Consider the following 23799-nt stretch of genomic DNA (forward strand, 5'->3'; position numbering starts at 1 on the left):
AGTAGAGTAATATAAACCAACAGACCCAACAATGATTACATGGATGCTACTGTTTAAGTAAAAACATGTCAGGAGGGAGTGGCTAATGCGAGGTATGCAAACGGGGGGGGGGCACTGATATGGTGTGATATGGGTGAATGGTTTCTTGTGAATTTATAATTGCATAATGTTATATTGTATTGGTGATGTTGCACAAATAAATGTTTAAAGTGAAAAACTGAACATATTTCTGAACTTAATATAGGAAAACTGCCATTTGAATGGATAGAATAGAAGACACAACCAATGATCAGCTTCAGGAAGATCAAAGAAGGTCTAAAGTTACCTGTGAGTACTGTTACAATTAAAAGATGCCTATGAGAAGACCCCGCAAAGTCCCATTGTTGAAAAAAATAAGTGCTGAAGAGGTCACAATTTGCCGAAGAGCTCATTGAACGGCCTAAAGAGAAATGGTGCAGCATTTTATGGACTGATGAAAGTAAAATTGTTCTTTTTAAATCTAGGGGCCTTAGACAATTTGTCAGATTCTGAATTCAAGCCACAGAACACTGTGACGACAGTGAAGCATGGTGGTGCAAGCATCATGATATGGAGATATTTCTCATACTACAGTGTTCGGCCTACTTATCATATACCAGGGATCATGGATCGTTTTCTATATCAATTATCAAAATACATGGCCATGTTGCTTTATGGAGGAAATGTCCTTGAAATTTGTGTTTCAACAAGCCAATAACCCAAAACACACGAGTAAATGAGCAACATCTTGGTTCCACACCAACAAGTTTGATGTTGTGGAGTGGCCAGCCCAAACTTGGCAATTAATCCAATAGAAAATGCTGTTTCTGAGGCAAACCCAAAAAATGCAGAAAAATTTTTAGAATGTAACAGGTGCCAGAAGTTTGTTGACTCCATGCAACACAGATCTGCAGCAGTTCTCAAAAATTGGTTATACAACTAAACATTAGTGAAAGAAGAACTAAACCCCCTTACAGCTAAAAGCCCCATTTGCCTTCTCCACTGGCCCCCCTCCCTGCTTCCTCCCAGCATAGTATTTAAAAAGAAGACCTAAACTTGCAGAGTAGCGCAGCAGAGCTCTGGGGCGCCATGTTCGGAAGCTTCCGTATGTTGAAGTGAGCAGCAACACTTCAGCCATTGGCGTATGCGCAGAGTTGGAGACAAAAGAAATGTTAGGTTAAGTTTTCCCAGGTTTGAAGTTCTTGTTGTAAGGAATCTATTTTGTTCCTCAGGTTTGATTTATATAAATCAGTGTGATGTTTTGGGATATTTATACAGAGAAATTAGATCTCTCGCTTTTCAAAGGGGAAATATACAGACCAACCTGTTTTTGAGGTATGCCTGAAGGGCAGAGCTTCAGATTTTTCTTAACTGATGCGGAAACTATGGCACCAACTCTATAGTATTGCAGGGACTGTCCACAAAACATTCTTCCAGTATCCTTCCAATTTTTCCACATGATCCTTAGCAAACTGCAGATAGTCAGCCATATTTCTAGGGGAAAGCAGTGGCTTGATCATTGCTACCCTGTCATACACACTATTGCTCTTAGTGTTCTCCTGATGGTGGACTCATGACCATCAACATTGGCCAGTGTGACAGGCCTTCAACTGCTTAGAAGTTACACTGGTTTCCTTTGTAATCTCTTGGACTATTAGACACCTTGCAGTTGAAATTATCTTTGTTCTGGGTAGGGTAACAACGGTCTTGAATTTCCTCCATTTGTACACAATATGTCTGACTGTTGACTGGTGGAGTCCAAACTCTTCAGAGATAGTCTTGTAACCTATTCCAGCTTTATGGGCAACAACTCTTTTTCTGAGATCCTCAGACATCTCCATTATCGAGCCATGATACACAAATCTGGTGTGTGTGATCAGGCTTTGTTGGACCCCCTTTAAAACAAGGTCTTTCACTCAGACTTGATCTCATTGGCATCTCATTGACTCAACACACCTCACTCTGTATGCCAACACTCCCCTTACAGTTATACTGACACAGCCTTTAGTATTGTTTGTACTGCCAAAGAATATGTTACTTTGAAACATAAATGTAGAGATCTGGATTTTAACCTGAGAGTCAAAAAGGGTTAAAATGTCCTGAGAGAACAATCACTAGGGTCTTACTTCATGATTATAATAGAAAAGTCAAGTTTATTTGCATTTAATCCTATAAAATCACTAATGAGGACCAAAAGAAGCCTAAAGAGAGTGAAAAGGGTGGAGAGAACAAAGCTGTGGGTGACAAGAGCATTGGCACAAGTGTCATTCTGTTGTGCACGGTGCTTGTATATAAGCATATCAAAGGGAAGATGATGTCCCACTGGGTGTAATTATCAGGGCGATAGAGAATCTAAAATGGTCTAAAACATATGTAACCCTTTCACAACCAGAGGAGCCTGTATTTACATTGTTTTTATGACCCCTGTAAAAAGCAACCCTGTATTATGATAGGGATATACTTTAACTGCCAGTGTTCATTGTACTATCCACTTGGCTTATTAGAGGAATTTTACATTTCTGTATGCTGTAAAATAAATACATTTAATGTAAAATAAATTTGAAGGTGACAAAATACGTTTTCTAGAATTCCCTGTTTCAGTTTCGAGATAATAATGTTGTTATTCCATTCAGGACTTAAATCCTTTCAGATTTGACAAAATTACTGACACACTAGACATAGAGGCCTAGGTACAGCCAAATACACTACACCACATCTGACTGCCATACATCAGCTGTCAAACATTTTGAGAGTAAAAGTGTTCTGAGTATAATGTCAGTGTAAAAAAAAAAATCAGCTGCTTGAAAATGCTGTGTTAAAAAAAAGTGATTCTCCAGTAGAAGAAAAAAAAATTATTTTTTTTTTACTCAAGCTTTTTGCCACCTAAATGATGCCCCTTTGATTAAAATGGGTTATGCCATAAATATAACTGCATGAAAAAAAAATATTTTACACAGCATGATACATTTTTGGTAGCTGACCCTTTGGAGAGAACTGAAATCCAACCACAAATGATCTTCTGCATCTTAGTTTGGATTTCTTCTTTTGCAAAGTGTTCCAATTCTCCTAGATTTGAAGGACACCTTTTCAGAACTTCAGATCTGTCTAAAAGTGTTTAATGGTATTTATATCTGGAGTCATTGCTTGCCACTTTAAAACCTAAAACCATTCCTATGTACGTTTTGAAGTGGGCTTTGGGTCATTTTCATGCTGCAATACTCATGGTCTGCTCCATAAAAGGCCTTAGTAATCTCCGAAGTTCATGATGCCATGCACCGACTCAAGGCTCCCAGGTCCAGGGGCAACCTCAAATTGTCAGTGAAACTTCTCCTTGCTTAACAAAGAAAAGGGGTTCTTTTCTCTCAAGAAAACAAAGAAATGTTGTGCTTTACCAAAAATCTCACATTTTGTTCCATTTATCTGAAAAACAAATGATGTCATCTGCGAATGCTATGAGTTTCTGAGATGTTAAGTCTGTATGGATGCCTGGGAGTTGTGAATGTATTAGAATATGTCTGATGGGGGGGGGGTCTATTGCTACATTGAAAAAAAAAGAATGATTTAGGCTCAGGTTTGTTTTGGCAAACTTCAATCAAGCTTTTTTATGTTTTTCATGAAGTGGGGTCTTTCTGGGTCTTATTCCCAAAAACACCCATTTTATTAATTTGCCATTGAATGGTGTAAATTGATACAACTGTACATTGTGCCTGATGAACAGCTTGAACTTGTCTGGCAGTTGGTAGTAAAAGTCATATTTGATTATCATTTTTTGGACTGCTAGTTCTGTCTCTTGAAACAATGAAAGAAAAAAAACAGAAAAAAAGGGCAGGAGCATCCTGTATTTCCTTTTACGTAATACATTTGGATGTGGCTATGGCTGCTCACTGCCAATCATATCTGTTATTGGTCTTTTCTATTGATGAACCAGAGCTCTCCAGACCCAGCTGCCTTGAGACAATCAGTACTTGGGAGTATTGGATTTGTTGTTCCAAGAGCAACCACATCCCTGGGCACATGAAATGAAGCATTACTGGTGACTATTGTCTCTGCAACATCAGTAATTCCTTTCACTGCCCCTTTAGGGGGCACATTCCACAGTCTGGAAACAACTGATGCAAGGCCAAGTACAGTAAGCAGGGTCAGGGCAAGTACAGTAACTTTGAAGGTTCAACAAATGGAGTAGGGTTTAAGCTTAAGTTTAGCCAGGGATACATGCTCATAGGACTCATTAAGAAAAGTTGGTGAACGTGGCAGGCTCCAATGTGGCCCAGACTGTTTTATCATCTGGAATATTAACAGCTATGTTCATTATTGGAGAGACAAAACCTTAACGCAAAAAAACAGACAACAAAGGAGGATAGAGGATAATGGTACAATGCACAAGAGCAATGAACAATGCAGAAGCCACAGCAGTGTGGTAGACATCATGGAGTGAATGGGTTGAAATAGTCAAATTATGACCTACACTAATTTATTTGCTAATTAGAACAAATTTGTGAACTAAGCAGTTGATAGATTTATGCATGAATGAAAAAGAAAAGTGAATCGTCACTCGTCCAGTGACTCAGTGGTGAAAAAGCCTAAGGCAACCAGGGAGACTAAATTAAAATATGCCTGAATCTCGACAGCTTCAGAACATCCGAGTTCTACTGGTGGCTAAAAGGAGGGGAAGAAGGGACTTCAACTAAATTAGAATATGCTTCTTCTACACTTTTCACATGGACAGTTAATAAAGGTCAAACTGCACTGCAAAAGCAGAGCTATAGAAAAATACACATACTTATATGCCCAATTCCATTTTAGATATATTCTGTTGAAAACAGATTTTGCTTTAAAACAACATATATATGTATGTATATTATGTATGTACCGTATATACTCGAGTATAAGCCGACCCGAGTATAAGCCGAGGTACCTAATTTTAACTACGAAAACTGGGAAAACTTATTGATTCAAGTATAAGCCTAGACACAACTACAGCCCTGTCTCCCAGCAGCGCACATTCCGCCAAAGCGACCCCCCCCAGCGATCAACCAGACTTCTTTGCAAAGTTGATGGTGACAGAGAATTGCCAAACGGATTACTGTGTGCATTGTCCCACTGTCCCACTACCATGTGCAGAGGGTGCTGTTTGATATTGCCATCACTGTTAATCTTTCGTATAACCAACAGAGGGTGCTGTGTGATATTGCAGTCACTGTTATTCTTTCATATAACCAACAGAGGGCGCTGTGTGATATTGAGATCACTGTTAATCTTTCGTATAACCAACAGAGGGCGCTGTGTGATATTGCCATCACTGTTAATCCTTCATATAACCAACAGAGGGCCCTGTGTGATATTGCCATCACTGTTATTTGATATAACCAACAGAGGGCGCACTGTTATTCTTTCATATAACCAACAGAGGGTGCTGTGTGATATTGCAGTCACTGTTATTCTTTCATATAACCAACAGATGGCGCTGTGTGATATTGCAGTCACTGTTATTCTTTCATATAACCAACAGATGGCGCTGTGTGATATTGCAGTCACTGTTATTCTTTCATATAACCAACAGATGGCGCTGTGTGATATTGCAGTCACTGTTATTCTTTCATATAACCAACAGAGGGCGCACTGTTATTCTTTCATATAACCAACAGAGGGTGCTGTGTGATATTGCAGTCTCTCCCCAAGCGAACTGTTGGTATAGGAATGATTAAAAGTGACTGCAATCTCAGCTACTGCCCACTGACTGGAGTACAAGCCAAGGTAGACTTTTTCAGCACATTTTGGATGCTGAAAAACTTGGCTTATACTCGAGTATATACGGTATGTATATCTTGATTATATGCCACTACTTGTATACACAGAGCTGTATATTCATACAATATAGTAAAAGTACAAACAGGGAAGACAAACATTGCAATAAATTAGGACTAAGTGTCATGTGCTAAGAGACACAAGAGGAAGATCCCAGCCCCATTCTGTCTACTGATTGGTTGCAGTGGGCTACTAGACCTGGAGCATACATTGCATTCGTTATAAATGTACACCCTAAGACAGATGGCATAATGGGCAGTTTCTTATACAGCTGAAAAAAATATTTAATGGACTGCCTGTAGAAGCACTTTTTAGGCTAAGAATTCTCTAGTGAACATTTTTTAATGGTGAAAAGTGCACCAATAACAGTGTTATCAGTTGTTTCATATTCAAATCAACAGGAGGCAGCAAGAAGCAATTTCAGGTGATTTTCAGCCAGCTGAGCAGTGCCCCATGTACTGTAAAATAGGCAAGGGAAACCCTCCAATCTGCTGTGATCCATTTGGGCCCAATACTTCAAATTGCTGAAAACTGCTTTTTTCTCATTTTTAATACCAGCAGAGGAAAGTGGTTCCTCATATCTAGAAAGTTTCTACAGACAAAACCATCAAACAGCCAAAGCAGAAAGATATAGTTAAGCAGCAGATGGAGTGCCACATGTTTTTTTTTTACACTGGAAATTAAATTGTTACATCCCAGAAAAAGGAAGAAGTGCACATGCAATTTCAAATAGCAGAAGCCCTGTTAAGGTGTTTTATTGTATGTAAATATCTGTGGAACTTTTATAAAATGTTGGCAAGAGCTTGTATTTCCATTTGCTCTCCTATTACACAAAAGAAGGAAAACATAGCTATATATGAAATGAAATTGTTTGATATGATATTTCATCCATAAGAAGGGAAGTGTGATTTTTTTGTTATTTTGATTATTTTATTCTAAACCTTTGCAGTCTGATTTATTCTTGCAATCTGAAATACTTTAGTAAGAGCGGAAATGCTACCGGCTGACAGCGTCTGCAACAGCCAGTAAATCTGAAATATTATGTGTGAATCCTGGAAGGCAGCCATTAGGAAGATTATGGTAAGGGACGCAGCGGGGGCATCCCTGTGGAGAAGGGACTCATAATGGGGGACAAGTGTGACCTTTAACCTTCGCAGGGATCAGCACTATCTAGACTAGTAATCAGCATCACATGCTTCCAATATCTTACAGCCTGGAGCCCTTCCTAAGACCAGAGGCAGGTAAGGGCAGTGACATGTTTAATGGGCTCAGTGGGGGGGACTGACACCACTCTAACAATAAAAATCACATGAGCAGTTAAAATATATTTTACATGTTCTTTTACTGAGTGATAAGATTGATTGCAAGTAGGAAAACTGCTTCAAGAGACTGCTTACATTTATTTTAGTACACAATTGTATAATATTGCTGGAAATATTCAAACAAAAGATAGAAAGCAAAATTTAGCAAATACATAAAATGCTAACAGTCTGCAGCTGGCTGGCATGGAAAAAAGTGCGTTACTGACTCAGACATCAGTAGCACTCACACTCCACATATGTTAACACATGGCAAACATTGGGGAGGGGTTTACAGGTAGAATATAAAGGTCTTAACTGCTGCAGAACATTTTTTGTTTGTTGCCTATCATAGTACTTCTTAAAGGAAAAACATCACAAGCTGTCCACAAAAGGGTTGAAGGTATCTGGATATACTTCATGGCCTATTTAGCATCTTCCCATCATGGAGTGTTAAGCAATGCAGAAGAATTTTTATGTGTAATAGTATACCATCCATTTCATACAAAATAAACATCATGGGGCAAATTCACTAAAGGGTAAATTTTTGCCAGCAACTTCTTCGCCAGGCACAAATTTATTACTACGCTAATTCAATAAAATGAGAAGTTGCGAACGCTGTGAATTTTCGCTAACGTTACTTCGGCTGGGCAAGCATTTCATAGCGAATTTTCGATAGTGTTCATTTCTGCCTAGCAAAACTTTGCTAGCACTCTTTCGCTTAGGTTCATTTGAATAGGATGGGTACCTAAAAGTCATATGGACGTCTTTATTAATAATGTTGGTGCAAATGCTTGAAGTGGCCACTTTTTCAAACACATTTCCAATGAGCCATAATAAAGACAGAGGAAATCCTCTAATGCCCTAGACATAAACCCACCCTTTAACAAATGTGGTATGCCCCTAAAATTGGTTAAAATTTTCGCCCTTTAGTGAATCTGCCCCCATGTTCAGTTCTGTATAACAAAGTAATTTCTTAACTTTCCTTCAAGTGGACCTGTCATCTACACACAAAAAAACTGTATAATGAAATAAGGACCACAAATCTTTTTGTTCATTAAAGTATCCATACCTGTTATAAAGGTGTTTAAATATCTGAGCTGTCAATCAAATATCTTTCCCACCTCTATGCCTGAGGAATAGAGGCGGGACAGTCAATTACTTTCACTTTCCATTCAGCACTTGACCTGCATGTCAATGCACTCCTCACATTTCCCCTTCCCTCCTCAGGCTCTATAATTGTGTAGGATACTGTGCATGGGCATTAGGTCCCCCATTCTGGTGCATACACAAGATTTTGGGGTGATACACAGTTTTAATCTTAATAACAGTGTCCACAAAAGGGCAGGCTGTGACTGTGTAATTCCAAGACTGAAGAAAGCTAAATTTAAATAATAAGTATAATGTAAGTAAAGTTTATTTTGCTCAACTAACATGATAGAAATAATTTGGAAATATTTCTTAGGGTGACAGGCCCCCTTTAACTTTAAACAACTATAAACAAGAGATCCACTACTATGATTAGTTTTTGTTTATTTATAATTTGTGTATCTAGTGTCTAAAAAAATATGGGAACTCCCAAAGCAAAGCTTGGACTGTGTAGCCGTATCCATGTTTTCACATTTGATAAATATTTTTTAATTCGGGTATAATGCAAATATTCCTTACTATTGTTCTTAATGTATTTCTTTATTGTCATATAAACAATATATAGTGTACATTTGGAAACCTCTGCTGAAATTCATGAAATTGTTAAATATGATGTTGATGTATTAGCCAGTTACATGTTTATCACATGGGACAGATGTTACTGCCAATGCAGAGTTCTTTACTTAACTACAAGGTTTGCTAATTAGATACACAGTTTTTTGGTAAAAGCCTGCATGCTTTGTCCATTATTAAATTTGAAAAGCAGGTTTTTGCAGTTGAGCAAACTGATTACATGTCATAGCATCTGGTTATATGCACATGCAATATGTGAAATGCAACACAATGCAAACAATGAAATGTTAACCACATTTACGGCTGCACTAAGCATCTGCCACTTTAATATAATCTAGACAACAAAGTTCCTCTTTAAATAAAGATATATCTGTGAGTATAAATGGTTGAGAAATATTTCCTTGACTAAAATCCACTAGAAGTCCTGAACCAGGGGTAGGGCGGCTACTGGGAAATCTCTCTTTCGGGTATGACCCCTCATTTTTGATAATAAAATGTAGCATTGAACAGAAATAAGCATAGTGTCTGCACCAGACAAACAGATGTTTCTCTGGAATAAGAGTACTGATTTATTTTATTGAAGATGAAATATATGTATTAGTGGTATAGGATCTGTTCTCTTCAGACAGGTCCAAATTACGGAAAAGCGTTCCCCCATAGATTCCATAACTAATTGATTCTAATTTTTTAAATGATTTCGGTTTTCTCTGTATTAATCAAAAAGAATGTCTTGTACTTGATGGTAACTAAGCTGCATGAATCCATATTGGTGGCAGAACAATCTATTGGCTTTATTTCATGTTTAAATCATTTTTTGCAAAACTAAAAAATCCCAGGTCCTGAGCATTCTGGATAATAGATCCCATACCTGTATTTGATCCTGGTAAACAAAAAATAAAAAACGCTTTCCTATCTTGGCCTCTGATTTAACATTATGTCAAAATCTCTTATGGGATCTGGTACTCCGTTAGACGCCTACCCAATGGGTCACAGTGACTCTGGAGCAGTGGAGTAACTACATATTACTTGGCCCAACAGCAAATTATTTTTCAGGGCCCCAAAATGTTTAGAGGTTGACTTGTTTTACCAATATTTATTGAAACTGTATATAAATTTGGGCCCCATGGGGCCCCTATACCTCCTGGGCCCCCCTGCAGCTGCAGGGTCTGCTTCCTCTATAGTTACGCCCCTGCTCTGGAGGGAACAAATCAGTCCTCAATTCTGTTCCTTGCCTCTGCTTACACTGAGCCAGCCAAATGGCTATTAACTAGCAAGTGTACAAAAAAAAATTCTTTAGATGAGAGACATTTTGAAAGTGAACAGCATCATTTTCAGCATTAAGGCATTTAATTTTAAACAAGCGATCAGTAAATACTTCCTGCTGACTGGTTTCTATAAGTGATTAGACCTGTATGAGCCTTTCATTGCATTTTTCCAAAAAGGTTGCAGTGCCCCTGTATCTGATCCATTATAGATGGACACACCATTGATGTTAAGCAGTACAAAATCTCATTTTACAATTTTGAGGAAACTAGAAGAAATGCTGTAAAATATGTTTTAAAATACTCGGGGGCAAATACACTATGCGCCAAAGCGCCTAACGCTAGCGTCAATTCGCTAGCGTTGGGCATTTTCGTTACTTCGCAAATTCACTAACGGACACTGGCATAACTTCGCTAGTGTAACTTCGCACCCTTACGCCTGGCAAATTTGCGCAACGGACGTAACTACGCAAATTAACTAACGCGCGCATTGTTCTGAACGCTACCTTTTACGCTAGACTTCCTTCGCCACCTCAGACCAGGCGAAGCGCAATAGAGTAGATAGGGATTTCTTCAAAAAAAGTTAACATTTTTTCTAAGTCCCAAAAAACGCTGGCGTTTTTTCTATTTTATGGGTGATAGGCTGAAAAAGTTCGAAATTTTTTTTGGGGCTCTCCTCCTTCACCCCTACATTTCCTAACTCATGGCAACTTAACTATACAGTGGGCACATGTGTAGGGCAAAATAAAAATTTTATTTGATGTTTTGAAGGTTTCCCAGGCATTTGTAGTGCTGCTACATATTCCTCCATTGAAATTTGAATTTGGCGCCGTATGCAAATTAACCATCGCTAGCGTAACTTCGCTTAGCGAATCAACGCTAGCGCAACTTCGCAACTTACGCTACCCCTGAGCGAAACTTCGGATTTTAGTGAATTTGCGAAGCGCTGGCGAAACTACGCCTGGCGAAGTGCGGCGAAGTTACGCCTGGCGCAACTACGAATCTTAGTGAATGTCCCACTCAAAGTTTATAAACACCAGAGTAAATTTTTGTTTAAAGTGAAATGCTTTACTGTGTTAATTAGGAGTATGGAAGTCACATGCAAAATCTAACACAATAAGTAATTTGTGGATGTCTGTGTTAGGTGTGAAAACTAACTGGAATTTACTATTTACAGAAGAACCGTTGGTAAGAGAGTCATCTGGTTAGAATACTCACCAAAAACAAAATTCTCTGTGTAAAATGAGTGCCAAGTTTGAGGAAATGCACCTACTAAAATGCATTAGAATAGGTAGGAAGGCAAAAAAAGGCATAAAATGTGAGAAAGTGAAACTGACTGTGTTATAAAGTTTTTTGTTTAGCAAATCAAAAGTGGATGCAGTAAATCTCCTGGCTACAGTGTGCTTTTAACAAAAACTTACCACATTACTTGGAAGTGAGCAGAGATCGTTGAAAGGTGTTTCAAGTGAGTTGTTATCTACATTTAGAACGACAACATCATCAAGTGAGCGGCTTTTCACCCTCTGACAAAAAATATATAAACAATGAGTTAGGCTATCATTAAAGATTACAAATCCTTAGTAAAATTCATAAATTAAGCTTTATCACTGCTTGTAATATAATAGTTTCACAAATAAAATAGTGTCTGATAACCCTGAAGTGATATCATTTTAGAATGAATAGCCAACCAACGGTGGTCTTTCCTCTTGCTGTGCTGCAGATACTTTGGCGAGAACTCTAATGGCAGAGACATACAATCAGATCCGGGGAGATTTAGTCACCCATCGATTTATCGCCTCTTCTTTGGGTGAGTAATCTCCCCGAACTGCCTTCCCTTGCTTTCCCGCAGGCTAGAATGTAAATTGCCGACAGGATGGCACTCGGAGCGCTACGTTTTCCAAAGTCACCGAACTTTCCTCACATGAATTGGTTTAATAAATGTGCCGCCCCAAGAATCATCATCATCATCATCATCATTTATTTATATAGCGCTGTCAAGATACGCAGTGCTTTACTGCAGTTATAGCAAACAGGGAATAAATGGTGGATAACAGACAAGGATTACAGAGTACAATAGGGTTTACAAACTAAAAGGTTAGGGTACAATTGAGACATTAGGATTGTATAAACACTTTGTCATTTTTGATACAGCAATGATTAATTAAGGTACATCGAATAGGCCTCTTTAAACAGATGGGTCTTTAAGGAGCGCTTGAAAGTTTGGAAAGAAGGAGAAAGTCTGACAGCTTGTGGCAGAGAGTTCCAGAGAAAAGCAGAAGCCTGAGAGAAGTCTTGTAGACGAGAATGGGCAGAAGTGACCAGAGGAGAAGTGAGGCGAAGATCAGAAGCAGATCGTAGGTTTCGTGAAGGAGTGCATTTGGAGATTAGAGATGAAATATAGGGAGGGGTTTCATTATTAAGGGTCTTGAATGTGAGTGTAAGTAATTGAATTTGATTCTAGAAGAGATTGGGAGCCAGTGAAGGGACATACATATGGGAGCAGCTGATGTTGAGCGGCGAGCTAGATGAATGAGTCTAGCGGCCGCGTTTAGAACAGATTGGAGTTGTGAAAGGTGACTTGTTGGAATACCTGTGAGGAGTAAGTTGCAGTAATCAAGGCGGGAGATGATGAGAGACTGAATCAGTGTTTTAGTTGATTCTGAACTGAGATAGGGTCGTATTCGAGCAATGTTGCGCAGTTGAATACGGCAAGATTTTGCAAGTGTTTGAATGTGTGGTGAAAAAGACAGATGAGAGTCTAAGATGACTCCTAGGCAGCGTGCCTGTGTGGTGGAATGAAAGGTTGTGTTGTTTACGGTGAGTGATATCTGAGGGACAGGGGAAGATCTTGGAGGAAATATAATGAGTTCTGTTTGAGAAAGGTTCAGTTTCAGGTGGCGCTGTGACATCCAGGAGGAGACAGCAGAGAGACAGTCTGTGACTTGGGAAAGGACAGAATTAGAAAGATCAGGAGTAGACAAGTAGAGTTGGGTGTCATCAGCATAAAGGTGATACTGAAGTCCAAATGACTGAATGAGTTTTCCTAGTGAAGTTGTATAGAGCGAGAACAGCAGGGGGCCAAGAACAGAGCCTTGAGGAACTCCAACAGAGAGTGGGAAAGTAGTAGAAGTAGAGTTAGAGAAGGAAACTTTAAAGGAACGGTCAGACAGATAAGATGTAAACCATGAAAGAGCAGTGTCCCGAATGCCAGATGAGTGTAGAATGTCAAGGAGGAGTGTGTGGTCAACTGTGTCAAAGGCTGCAGAGAGATCTAGAAGGATTAGAATGGAATAATGACCTTTAGACTTTGCCAATAGAAGATCATTGAGTGCAGTTTCAGTCGAGTGTGATGGGCGGAAGCCAGATTGCAAGGGGTCGAGGAGGGAGTTGTGAGTGAGATGCTGGATCAGGCATTTGTAAACAAGCCTTTCTAGTAATTTGGAGGCGAATGGAAGAAGGGAGACCGGTCGATAGTTAGTGGGAGAGCTGGGATCAAGGGAAGGTTTTTTGAGGATAGGAGTGATTAGTGCTTGTTTGTATAATGATGGAAAGGTACCAGTAGAGAGTGAAAGATTGAATAGGTGGGTAAGTGCAGGAGAGAGTGTATCAGAGATTGAGTGGAGTAGGCGAGAGGGTGTGGGGTCAAGGGAGCAGGTGGTGGGTTTTGAGCAGGCTAGAAGTTTACTAACTTCATCTAGAGTTGCAGGGGTGAAGGAGTGCAAAGTAGATGTGAGTGGACTGCACGTTAGTCTGAGATTGTTGTCGGACGGTATGCTCAGACTAATGAGATCGATTTGAAAGAAAGAATAAATAAAAACGAAATGTCTATGCATTAAAAATAAAAAGTAAACCATCATAAATCGAAAGGAAAGTCACAAGCTGGAAGTGATATAAAACACTTTTCATCAAGAGGCTTAAGCAAAAAAAATAAAATAAAAAAAATCTGATTTTCTGCATTTGTATTATTTTAATTCGATATGAATTTCATAAAAGACAGCAATTATCATAACTACATTCATGAAATATATTTTGTGGATCGAGCGGAAACATAATGCAATTAAATAAAAAAAATTGGTTAATCCATGTGGATTTGCATTTTGTAGAGTGCAACAAAACCAACGCCAATCAATCTGTAACATTTTAGCCTGTCCAGATAAATTATGAATGGCATTTGTAAGGATAAATCTGGAGCAGGCACTCAAATGAAGGCAGTCTTCCATCAAATAGTCAAAACAAAGTGAAAGTTTATTGCGTAGGACACTCCATGTTTTACTGCACTATGAAATGGCATTTGTGTTTAAAGAGTTTTTTTGCAGGATACAAATGATTTCTCTGTCATAGATACAATAATGGCACAGTCAGTTTAGTGAAGTTACACAACAATCAGTTATTTATCTGTTATGAACAACAAAGCCTGTCATCCTGTGTATTCAGATGAATGCCAGTTTTTGTATCTCACAGTATAGATGTAACAAAAATAACACTCAGAAGACCTAGGTTTTAAAACAATTAATATGTTTTGGTAATCAGCATCAAGCAAAACTAAGGGACATGGTTACCTGGATACCAGATTGCGTTTTTTTAATGATTTGAAAAAAAACATAAAGGAAAAGATGAAAACTCAAATATAATTTTATATTTTTATTTTGGGATGGGACCTGTTATTCAGAATGCTCTGGTTTTCCAAATAATGGATCTTTCTGTTATTTGGATCTTCATGCCTTAAATCTACTAGAAAATCATGTAAATATTAAATAAACCCAATAGGCTGGTTTTGCTTCCGATAAGGATTAATGATATCTTTGTTTGGATTTTATTAATACAGAGAAAAAGGAAATCGTATCTAAAATATTGAATTAATTGATTATAAAGGAGTCTATGGGAAAAGGCCTTTCCGTAATTCAGAGCTTTCTGGATAATGGGTTTCCAGATAATGGATCTCATACCTGTATTTGAATAAAAAAACACAGCACATGTACAAGTTGCAGAGTTTTTGTAGAAGTAAATGGGAATGGTCTCTGAATATTTTAAGAAACTGTATTTGATTTATTTTTACCCAGTTTATTAAAACAGTCAAGACTTTCAGCCTAAATGAAGCAATGTGATTTCCATTTGAGTGAATTTGATTGGGACCATTTTGTTCCATCGACCAACCACTCTAACTCACTAAAGTGAATACGTTGTGCTATATTGTCAGTTTTTCAATTGGAGAGTATTTTATAATGTCTTTGTTGTTTGTTTTCTATGTAACGTTCAGTTCTTAAATAAGATTAAATATATATTTAGCATAACACCTATACTAAAATAAGCTCTTGATAAAGAAAATCTGCTTTTCTACTTGTAATTTCCCAAAACATGACTTACCTCCATGAGACTTAGATGAACTCCAATAAGATAAGGCATGGGTGCACTAGAACAGGAGAACAAATAAAATAAAAAATAGCAGAGTGTCAAATATAAGCAATCTGGGTTGAGGCTTCAGTCAATTGTAAACAATTTCACCAACATGAAAAATCGCCTATAATTTACTTGGAGGAGGAAAAGCTGGTCAGGAATTGGTGATTTTTTGTTCAGTCTGTTTCACACCAAAGCTCATGCAATCTGATCTTTTGCTACAGTCATGGGTTTGTCCTAAGACTGTGTCAATACTTCATAAGACAGTATAAAAAAGTGTTACATAGTTACATAGTTACATAGTTAAATTGGGTTGAAAAAAGACAAAGTCCATCAAGTTCAACCCCTCCAAATTACAACCCAGCATCCATAAAGGATACGTGTTTTTATTTTAAAATACATAAAAAGACTTTAAACAAACCCCAAAATGACCTACACCTCTCCCTAAACTGAGTCTAATATATTTACTAAGATAGAAGCTGAAACCTGTAGCTGAAATCAGCAACTTCTTTATCAAGCTTGACACTTCGCACCTTTTAGTATACTGAACTTTCCTTCTAGTTTGAACGGGAAGTTGGTCATTAAGCTTTCATTGTGGCATTGGACTAGACTGCCCTATTGTCAAGCTGTTTTGGGATTACAGAGTTAAATTCTAGAAGGCCAATTTCATTGACCAAAGACAGGCAGTTTTTTGTCTGCATGCAGCAAGGCCAGAATCTTATTTTCTGAATGTCACTGGAATGTCACAAATTTAATTAGATGGATAATAAGTCACGAAAAAGGAGCAGATTTAAACAGCCTGGGTTGCTGATTTTCACCAAATTAATTCACTTTAAGGAGATATAAGACAGTCCTATGCAAAACTACAGCTCTGTCAGTCTTTCAGAATAATTTATCTGTTTCCAACACTAATTATCACATCAGCAGCATTCTAATTTCATTTCTATGATGAACAGAAATGCCACCCAGAAGCCACAGGCCACCCTGCATTCTTTGTAATGGTGCTATATACACCAGACAACTTCTGTTATGGAGATGCCAGATGATTTTGAGAAAATTTTAAAAAGTGAAAGGAACCCAATGAGCCACTGTATGCCTAAAGTCCGGGTAGTCTCATCCGCAGTCATTGTATCCATTCATGGATATGTTAAAGTCCAGTTTTAAAAGACATGTAAAGCCTACATTTTTATAGTTGGGCATATCTTCCCCACCCAAGCCACATCATTTATACTGCATATACCCCCTCCATTTGCCAGTGCCTTTACATTTTACGAAAACAAATAGCCGCATTCACAGCGGCCATTTTCCCTCTGACACGTCATCAGTAACATTGATATCTGCAAACAGCAGATGTATGCCGCAAAGTTCATGCAATGCAGAATGCAGGTTTACACCGGTACAACATGCTTTGATAAAAAGTTCTGCTGGGGTTGAGCACTGTAATGGTTAAACTGAGCTCAGAAGAGGCGGTTAGGAGAAAAAAATAGGATCAGACAGCTAGACTACGGGAATCTGCAATGCTATCTCTTCAATGGCTGTTAGACTGGAGAGTGTGTTTAGTAATCTGAGCTGAGAAGATCTGAGCATGCTCATGAGCCAACAGCCAAAGTAAATTCCTGAGGGAGGGGGCAGAGTGGATTAGAGGAGCAGAAGGAATTCTAAGTGATTAAAGGGCTGCCGCCTTACTGTTAACCTTTTAACAACCAGACTGGCAGTTATCTAAATATTTCACAGATGTTGCTTACTGATTACATTTTTGTGGGTTGGGTTTATATGTCCTTTAAAATGGGTCTCTTGAGAAGTTCTGTTTTAGTGGACATTTACTGTCTCAGAGATAAAAAGTATGTAATTTAACACAAAGACAGCACCTGCTTTGCTGCTGCTTTCACAAGTGAATGGATTCATGCCGCGGAAGAGGAGCAACACACTTAGTAAGACACTTGTACAATGTTACATTCTGATTCAAGTATGTTTGGGTTTCATTCCTAGGTCATTTTATTGTGACTTTGGTTGAGTATCTACCTCCACTGGTTCCAAAGTTTGTCCTGTAAGCTGATCAGTGACTTCTGATGGCAGAATTAGAATAAAAAATTGTATCTGTTTTAACCTGCTTTTTTAACACAAAAACCCAGATATACCTGATTACACAGATTTAAAGGAGATCATGCTAGTCTGTTTATGCTCCAGGTACCTGCTCCCCAACCCCCACCTTAGGCTATTCCATTGTAAAGTGATGAATTCTGGGATGTGAATCCCCTCTGCTTTCCAGAAAGTCCACACACCACCCACTATGGAAAGTACAGGGACTACAAGTACTAGAATACAACAGAACAAAGAAATAGAGGGGTTGCATTACATTGTAAACTGTAAAAATGGGGCATATTTTCCCTTTCAACGGCCTGTTTAACTGTAGAACTGTTCCAGTTACTTCCAAGTGAACTGTACCAGGTATCCCAAGTGTCAATGAAGTATCTATAATTAACATTCATAAAATAAATACATATAGACACTAAACTGTACAATTATTTTCTATAAAAAAATCATTTTTGATCAACATTGATAGGGTAAATATTTACACATAAGTCATCAAATAATAAACACCCAGTGACCCCTTTCTTGATAAGCAGTGGTTACATGCACGTTCTACTAGCATAAATGATGTATGAATGAACATAGAGCATAGTCTCAGTCTTCTTGTAGTTAGAGTTAGCTGAACAAGGGTAAGAAAGTTTAAAGCACTCACCAGCAGTAGTCAAGAAGGTGTGGGGGAAGCACAGGGATGTAAATGTGCTGCCAGTACATTGGATACAGAAGAGATGCTGAGGCATGGACACAGGCTGTAAGCTGTATGACAATAACAGGCATATTAGATGTAATCTCTGCTAATATCACTGCCAGTGATGTACCTGTATTTGTGCCTTATTCAAAAAAAAAAAAAAATAGATTCATAATCAAGAGTATATCTACACACACAATAAATGAATAAGGTTACTTATATATGTGAGCAGGGTTCTCTGATTCCTTCATTTTCTCCTATATATAAATGATGTATATAAGCAGAGTGTATAAAATGTTATAACATTAATGATTTAATAAATATAAGGGTATGTATCCTGGAAGTCCATTGTACTCAATACAATCAAAGGCAGATATGTAAAAACTTGCACAGAAACTGGTGTACTTGGAAACATTTTTAAAATGTACTTATCATAACAGCATCTATACAAGTTTTTCTTAACTTAGGCAACTTTTTAAATTAACTATTTACTTGGAAACACTATTCATACAGTGCTTTATCATTAAACAGTTTTTTACAAGCATATTTTCTTAACTTAGGCAACTATTTAAATTAACTATTTACTTGGAAACACTATCCATACAGTGCTTTATCATTAAAAAAATTTTTATAAGCATTAAGTGGGGTTAAAAGTGGGTTGGAATTTGTAACTCCAAGATAAAGACAAACCTGAAACATACTACAAGATTTAAAGCTGTTATTGCTGCAATTGTGAGGACTGAACAAATATGCTAACATAATACAGTAGAACTGTATCAATGCTGTTTTTCAAGATCCTATACAGGCAAGAGGCATCTTATATCTGGATTTTTCTTTTTTCCAGTATGGACACTGTGCCTTGGAAAGTGTAAAATGTGGGTTCTATTGTATTACTGTATTGCAGTTTTTTTTTTGTATAAAGATGTATTCTCTTACATGGTACATAATAACATACCTACATACAGTACCCTTATATTCTAGTGACCCAAGTTTTAGTGAAACATAGATTAGAAGATTGGTATTTACAAGGCAGTTTATGTGGGCCAACGTTTTGGCCCACAATAGGGCATTTATCTAGGACCTTGATAAAGGCCCTAATATGGGCCGAAACGGATGCACAAGTTTGAAAAATAAATAAGGGTGGTTCACTAGTTTTAGAGTGTGAGTCCTGAACTGTGTGCGTGTATATAACATACATAGAAAACTGCAGCTCTATCACAAAAGTAAAACAATTGCTGTCTAAAACAAATCAATGGCTCGGGTATGTGAAACTCCAGGACTAAATAAAATCAGCAGGCAAAAACCATAGCTCATCCGATGCAAGGCTTGACCTGGGTGTATGAACCTAGGTCCGTCACTTCCTGGCACAGCACACTTGGCAGGGTAAATGAAACCAAGTAAATTATGATTTGCACTCACCATACAGTTCCCCCGAATCCATAGCTTCAGGTGGAGATGCAGACAAATTGAAGAATGAGCATGCACTCCTGAGACACACCAGCATTGATAAGTCATTTTTTAAAGGAGAAGGAAATTTGCCTTGCACTTGGGGGTGCCAAATGTTAGACATTTGGCACCCCCAAGTGCAAATCAACTTTCCTTCTCCTTTAAAAGCATCAGAGGATAATCCAGATGTTGCAAAGAGAATACACCCTTATGTACTTTATAGAAGTATCCAGTATAGAGATGTTAACTACAGTATATTGTATACTGGTTTGTGAATTTCAGTGTCTACAGAACAGAAATAATTGGGCCTGTGATAGGAGTTCATTTAACCCCACTAAATATGGCTAGGACTATGGCCTAAGAGCTCCCAAGAGAGCTCGTTAGGGCTGATTGCCAAAACTAGGAAGAACCAGAAGACTGCAGGAGCATCTGGAAGAGGTCGTGATAGCGGGAGGTGAGCTTATCCTGCAGAACATTTTCTCCTGGGATAAGGCTGCTCTCTGTCACACACTGTTACCACTGCCTGACCAGCTGTCTTGTGATGACAGGGCCACATCAGTCAATGTTTAACCCCCTCTTAAATGCATGTCTTTAACTCATCGTTGATTACAAAAAAAAAATACCACTTTCATCTTTCTCTGCTCTTCATATCTTAACACCATGTATTAAATAAAGGTTTGTCTGACTTCCTTTTCTTGGTACCAATAGTGAACAGCAGGAGGTTGAAAAGTTCTATTAAGGACAAATGTAGGATTTACATAGGACTATATTTGGCATAAATAATTACAAAGGCAGGCAAAAATCACATCCACTGCCGTCTACAGATATGGGGTGGTAGTGCAATTAGATGCTTTTCTACAAGAACTAACATAGGTCAATTGTATCATGTCGCAGCCAATCTCACTTTCAGCTCAATTTCAACAGAGACAATGGGTGCAATTTATAGGTGCTGTTGCAAGCTTTAATCAAAGATCTGCATGGCTAAATAGACCTATGAGTAAAACAACAGACTCATCTGGTTAATAAATGTACACTTAGAGCTCATTGCTTTTGGCCCATATAAATGTGTAAAATTTGGAAAGCACTGTATGAGATCAGCAACAGGAATGTCTTCTTAGAAAAAATATGAAAACAAACAAAAACAGTGTGTAATGTTAAGTTAGCCATTGAGGTGTTGAGAAAAGTGATTAATTTAGGTCCTTTTTTTGTTTGACAAGTTGCTCTTTCTCAAGTGACTGTGTCTTCCTCTCCCTAAAAAAATCTGCAGGCCCGTGATGCTCTATGAATGAGATTTCCACTATCTTTACAATGAAACAGATGTCATATAATCTAAATCTAATCTAAAAGCAATTTCTTATAGCACATTAGCATGACACATTGCTTACTGCTGAAAGATAATTTTCAGAAAAAGAGCTTAGATACAATGTTGTTTGGGCTTTAATCTGGCAGAAAGCAGCGTGGGTCAAACTGCCTACTATAGTGATATGTACAAAATCATATGCCTATGTTAGATATTGTAGTGACAGACAGACCACCACGTTTTAGCTGCTGCTTTTTTCCACCTATTTACAGCAGTGGTCAAATTGTCTAATGTATCATAAACTTGAGAGTTTTGCCTTTTAGTTCAAGACTTGATACCAAGACAGAGATGCTGGAACAGGAACACGACTATATTGAAAAAAAAACTATGCAGCGGTAAGATACCTGACAGTCTTTTAAACAAAGCAGAGATAGCAAGAGCTCTTCTTATCTGTAAAAATAAGTAACCAAAGCAGTATCATGGTGGCAGGCAGGCTAGGGGCTATCTTTGCAGGAGGCAGCCTGGGATGTCATGGCCAGAAAAAGACCCAGAGATCACTAAAAATAATGGAAAAAATGCAATAGCTCATACCTAACAACATTTTGGAAATAGAAAAAGAAATAAAAAAAAAATGTTTGTCCATGCTCATTATTGTGGCCACACCCCCTAATTACCATGTTCATTTTACAAATTTTGGCAGGTTATGAAAGTCTAAACACATTTCTATGGTTTTTATGAGTTATTACAGTTTTGCTAATAAAGGTGAATTGCCCGTTTAAGCTGCAGGCCACAGTTTCCCCAAGAGACCGGCTTATCTTAAATTGTTACAATTGTTTCTGTACATGTATTCTGGGCTCTCTGCCAAAAGCCAATTAAGTTAGAAACTTTGTATCTTTTTCTGGCTGTTCAGTGCAGGAGATCTAAGAGAAATTTGGGACATTTCAGTAACAATCTGGGACTGCGGGTTGAGCTGTAAAAATTGGGACTGTCCCACAAAAATCAGGACAGTTGGGAGATATGATATCTAGAATAAATGCTGAGAGCTACTGTTGTAAAGTCCAACAGCAATGTCACACTGGGTGATTCCAATCGCTTCGGGCGTCACTTTTTGAAAAGTCAAAAAACCCTTGGGTAAAAACCCAGAAATTACTATTCATTATTCAGGCAAGTGCCTGAAACCAGCTATAATAGTGGCCAATATTGGGCATTTAGGACCTGTGTGGGGCTAATATGAAACGCAAAGCATAAAGTGGTTGAAATCTCTCCATGTGCCATTATTCATTTAAAGCCTATTCCAAAGAGCTCATTTCCTAATCCCAAATACAAACTGAGAGAATAAGGAAGAAAATAGCTGTTTTTTTTTCCTGCAATGTATCAATTCCTTCAGAATACCAGCATAAATAGCAGGCCTCCAGAAAATCCAGAAAATCCAGAATCTAAGTTTTTGCAATTCTAGGGGAAAAAGACAAGCCTTTTATTGTAGTTTTTTCTCACATTCATATTTTTTTCCCTTGAACTCAAAAATGGAAAAATTGCCTCCCTGTGTTGAAATTTTATAAATAGTACATGTTATGAATAGTTTAAACTAAATGTTTTGAAGGCTGGAAAAAATTCGGGTTTCAAGTATTTTTTTGGGTACTTCGACCATCGAATTGATCGAATCGAATGATTCCAAGTAAAAATCGTTCGACTATTCAACCATTCGATAGTCGAAGTACTGTCTCTTTAAAAAAATACTTCGACTTCATACTTTGCCACTACCTACCGAGGTGCAATGTAAGCCTATGGGGACCATCCCCAGCACTTTTCTAAGCTTTTTTTTTTTTTTTTTCGAATAAAAATCATTCGATCAATCGCTTAAAATCGTTCGATTCGAAGGATTTTATCGTTCGATCGAAGCATTTGCGCTAAAATCCTTTGAATTCGATATTCAAATTCGAAGGATTTTACTTCGAGGGTCGAATTTGAGGGTTTATTAACCCTCGAAATTCAACCCTTGATAAATCTGCCCCTCAAGGATGCTACTATATTCATAAACATTTTATTTGGTATCACTGCCATTTTTTCTTACGGTTGCACTTGTACCATTGATTCTAATGGTATAAGCCAATGTGGCATAAAAATTTGTGTTATTTTTAATGCAAATGGAAGCTTTCGCACACAGAATGGAACCTTTTTTGCACAAAACTACACAAAAAGGAAGCCTGCCATTGTACGAGCTTTAAAAATAGGCAGTCTATTTTAAAGCCACTTTTTCACTGTACTTCTGGTATTAAGTGTTGATGGGGCTTTTACAGTTAAGCTACTGTGTGCATGATTAAAAATCAACAGGAAAGGACTGCTATTTTGCATGGCATTACAGGAACACTTTCAGTACTTGGAAAAACCCATTACCCAGCATTCTTTGAAAAACTGCAATGCCTTTATCTATAGTATACTGTTTTATTAAATTGATTTTTAGCCGTTTATATTGATGTCATAACAATTCTTTATTATTTTCCTATGTTTCTGTTTGTTTAATTAGAATTCATACATGGACTATAGGCTCCATGTCTATACATGAGACAACTGCATATTTACCAGTGGAACCGAATGAATTCAGCTACTGTAACTCAACAAAAGTTTTAAACACATGTACAGACTCAATATGTTTCCAGTTGTTATGGTTTTTAAAGGGGACCTGTCACCCAAAAAAATTATTCAAAATCTTATTTTATAACATTATTCAAGAAAAATTAACTTTAATTACACTATATAAATTATTTGAATCTTTCTTCC

At 37.8% G+C, this 23799-nt stretch overlaps 1 protein-coding gene across 5 annotated transcripts in view; it reads right to left on the reverse strand.

The window, feature by feature from the left end:
* The window catches only part of LOC108715697 (DENN domain-containing protein 1B), a 106811-nt gene that overhangs the window by 22580 nt on the left and 60432 nt on the right, over nt 1-23799 (reverse strand). For all 5 annotated transcript variants that reach the window (XM_018261090.2, XM_018261089.2, XM_041561565.1 and 2 more), the window contains 3 exons: nt 18243-18343; nt 15470-15515; nt 11527-11628 (listed from right to left, as the gene is read on the reverse strand). In XM_018261090.2, coding sequence (XP_018116579.1) covers nt 11527-11628; nt 15470-15515; nt 18243-18343 — 249 coding nt within the window. The remainder of the gene's footprint in view (nt 1-11526; nt 11629-15469; nt 15516-18242; nt 18344-23799) is intronic.

The sequence above is a fragment of the Xenopus laevis genome, chromosome 4S (genome assembly GCF_017654675.1).
Source record: "Xenopus laevis strain J_2021 chromosome 4S, Xenopus_laevis_v10.1, whole genome shotgun sequence".
Lineage (NCBI taxonomy): Eukaryota > Metazoa > Chordata > Amphibia > Anura > Pipidae > Xenopus > Xenopus laevis.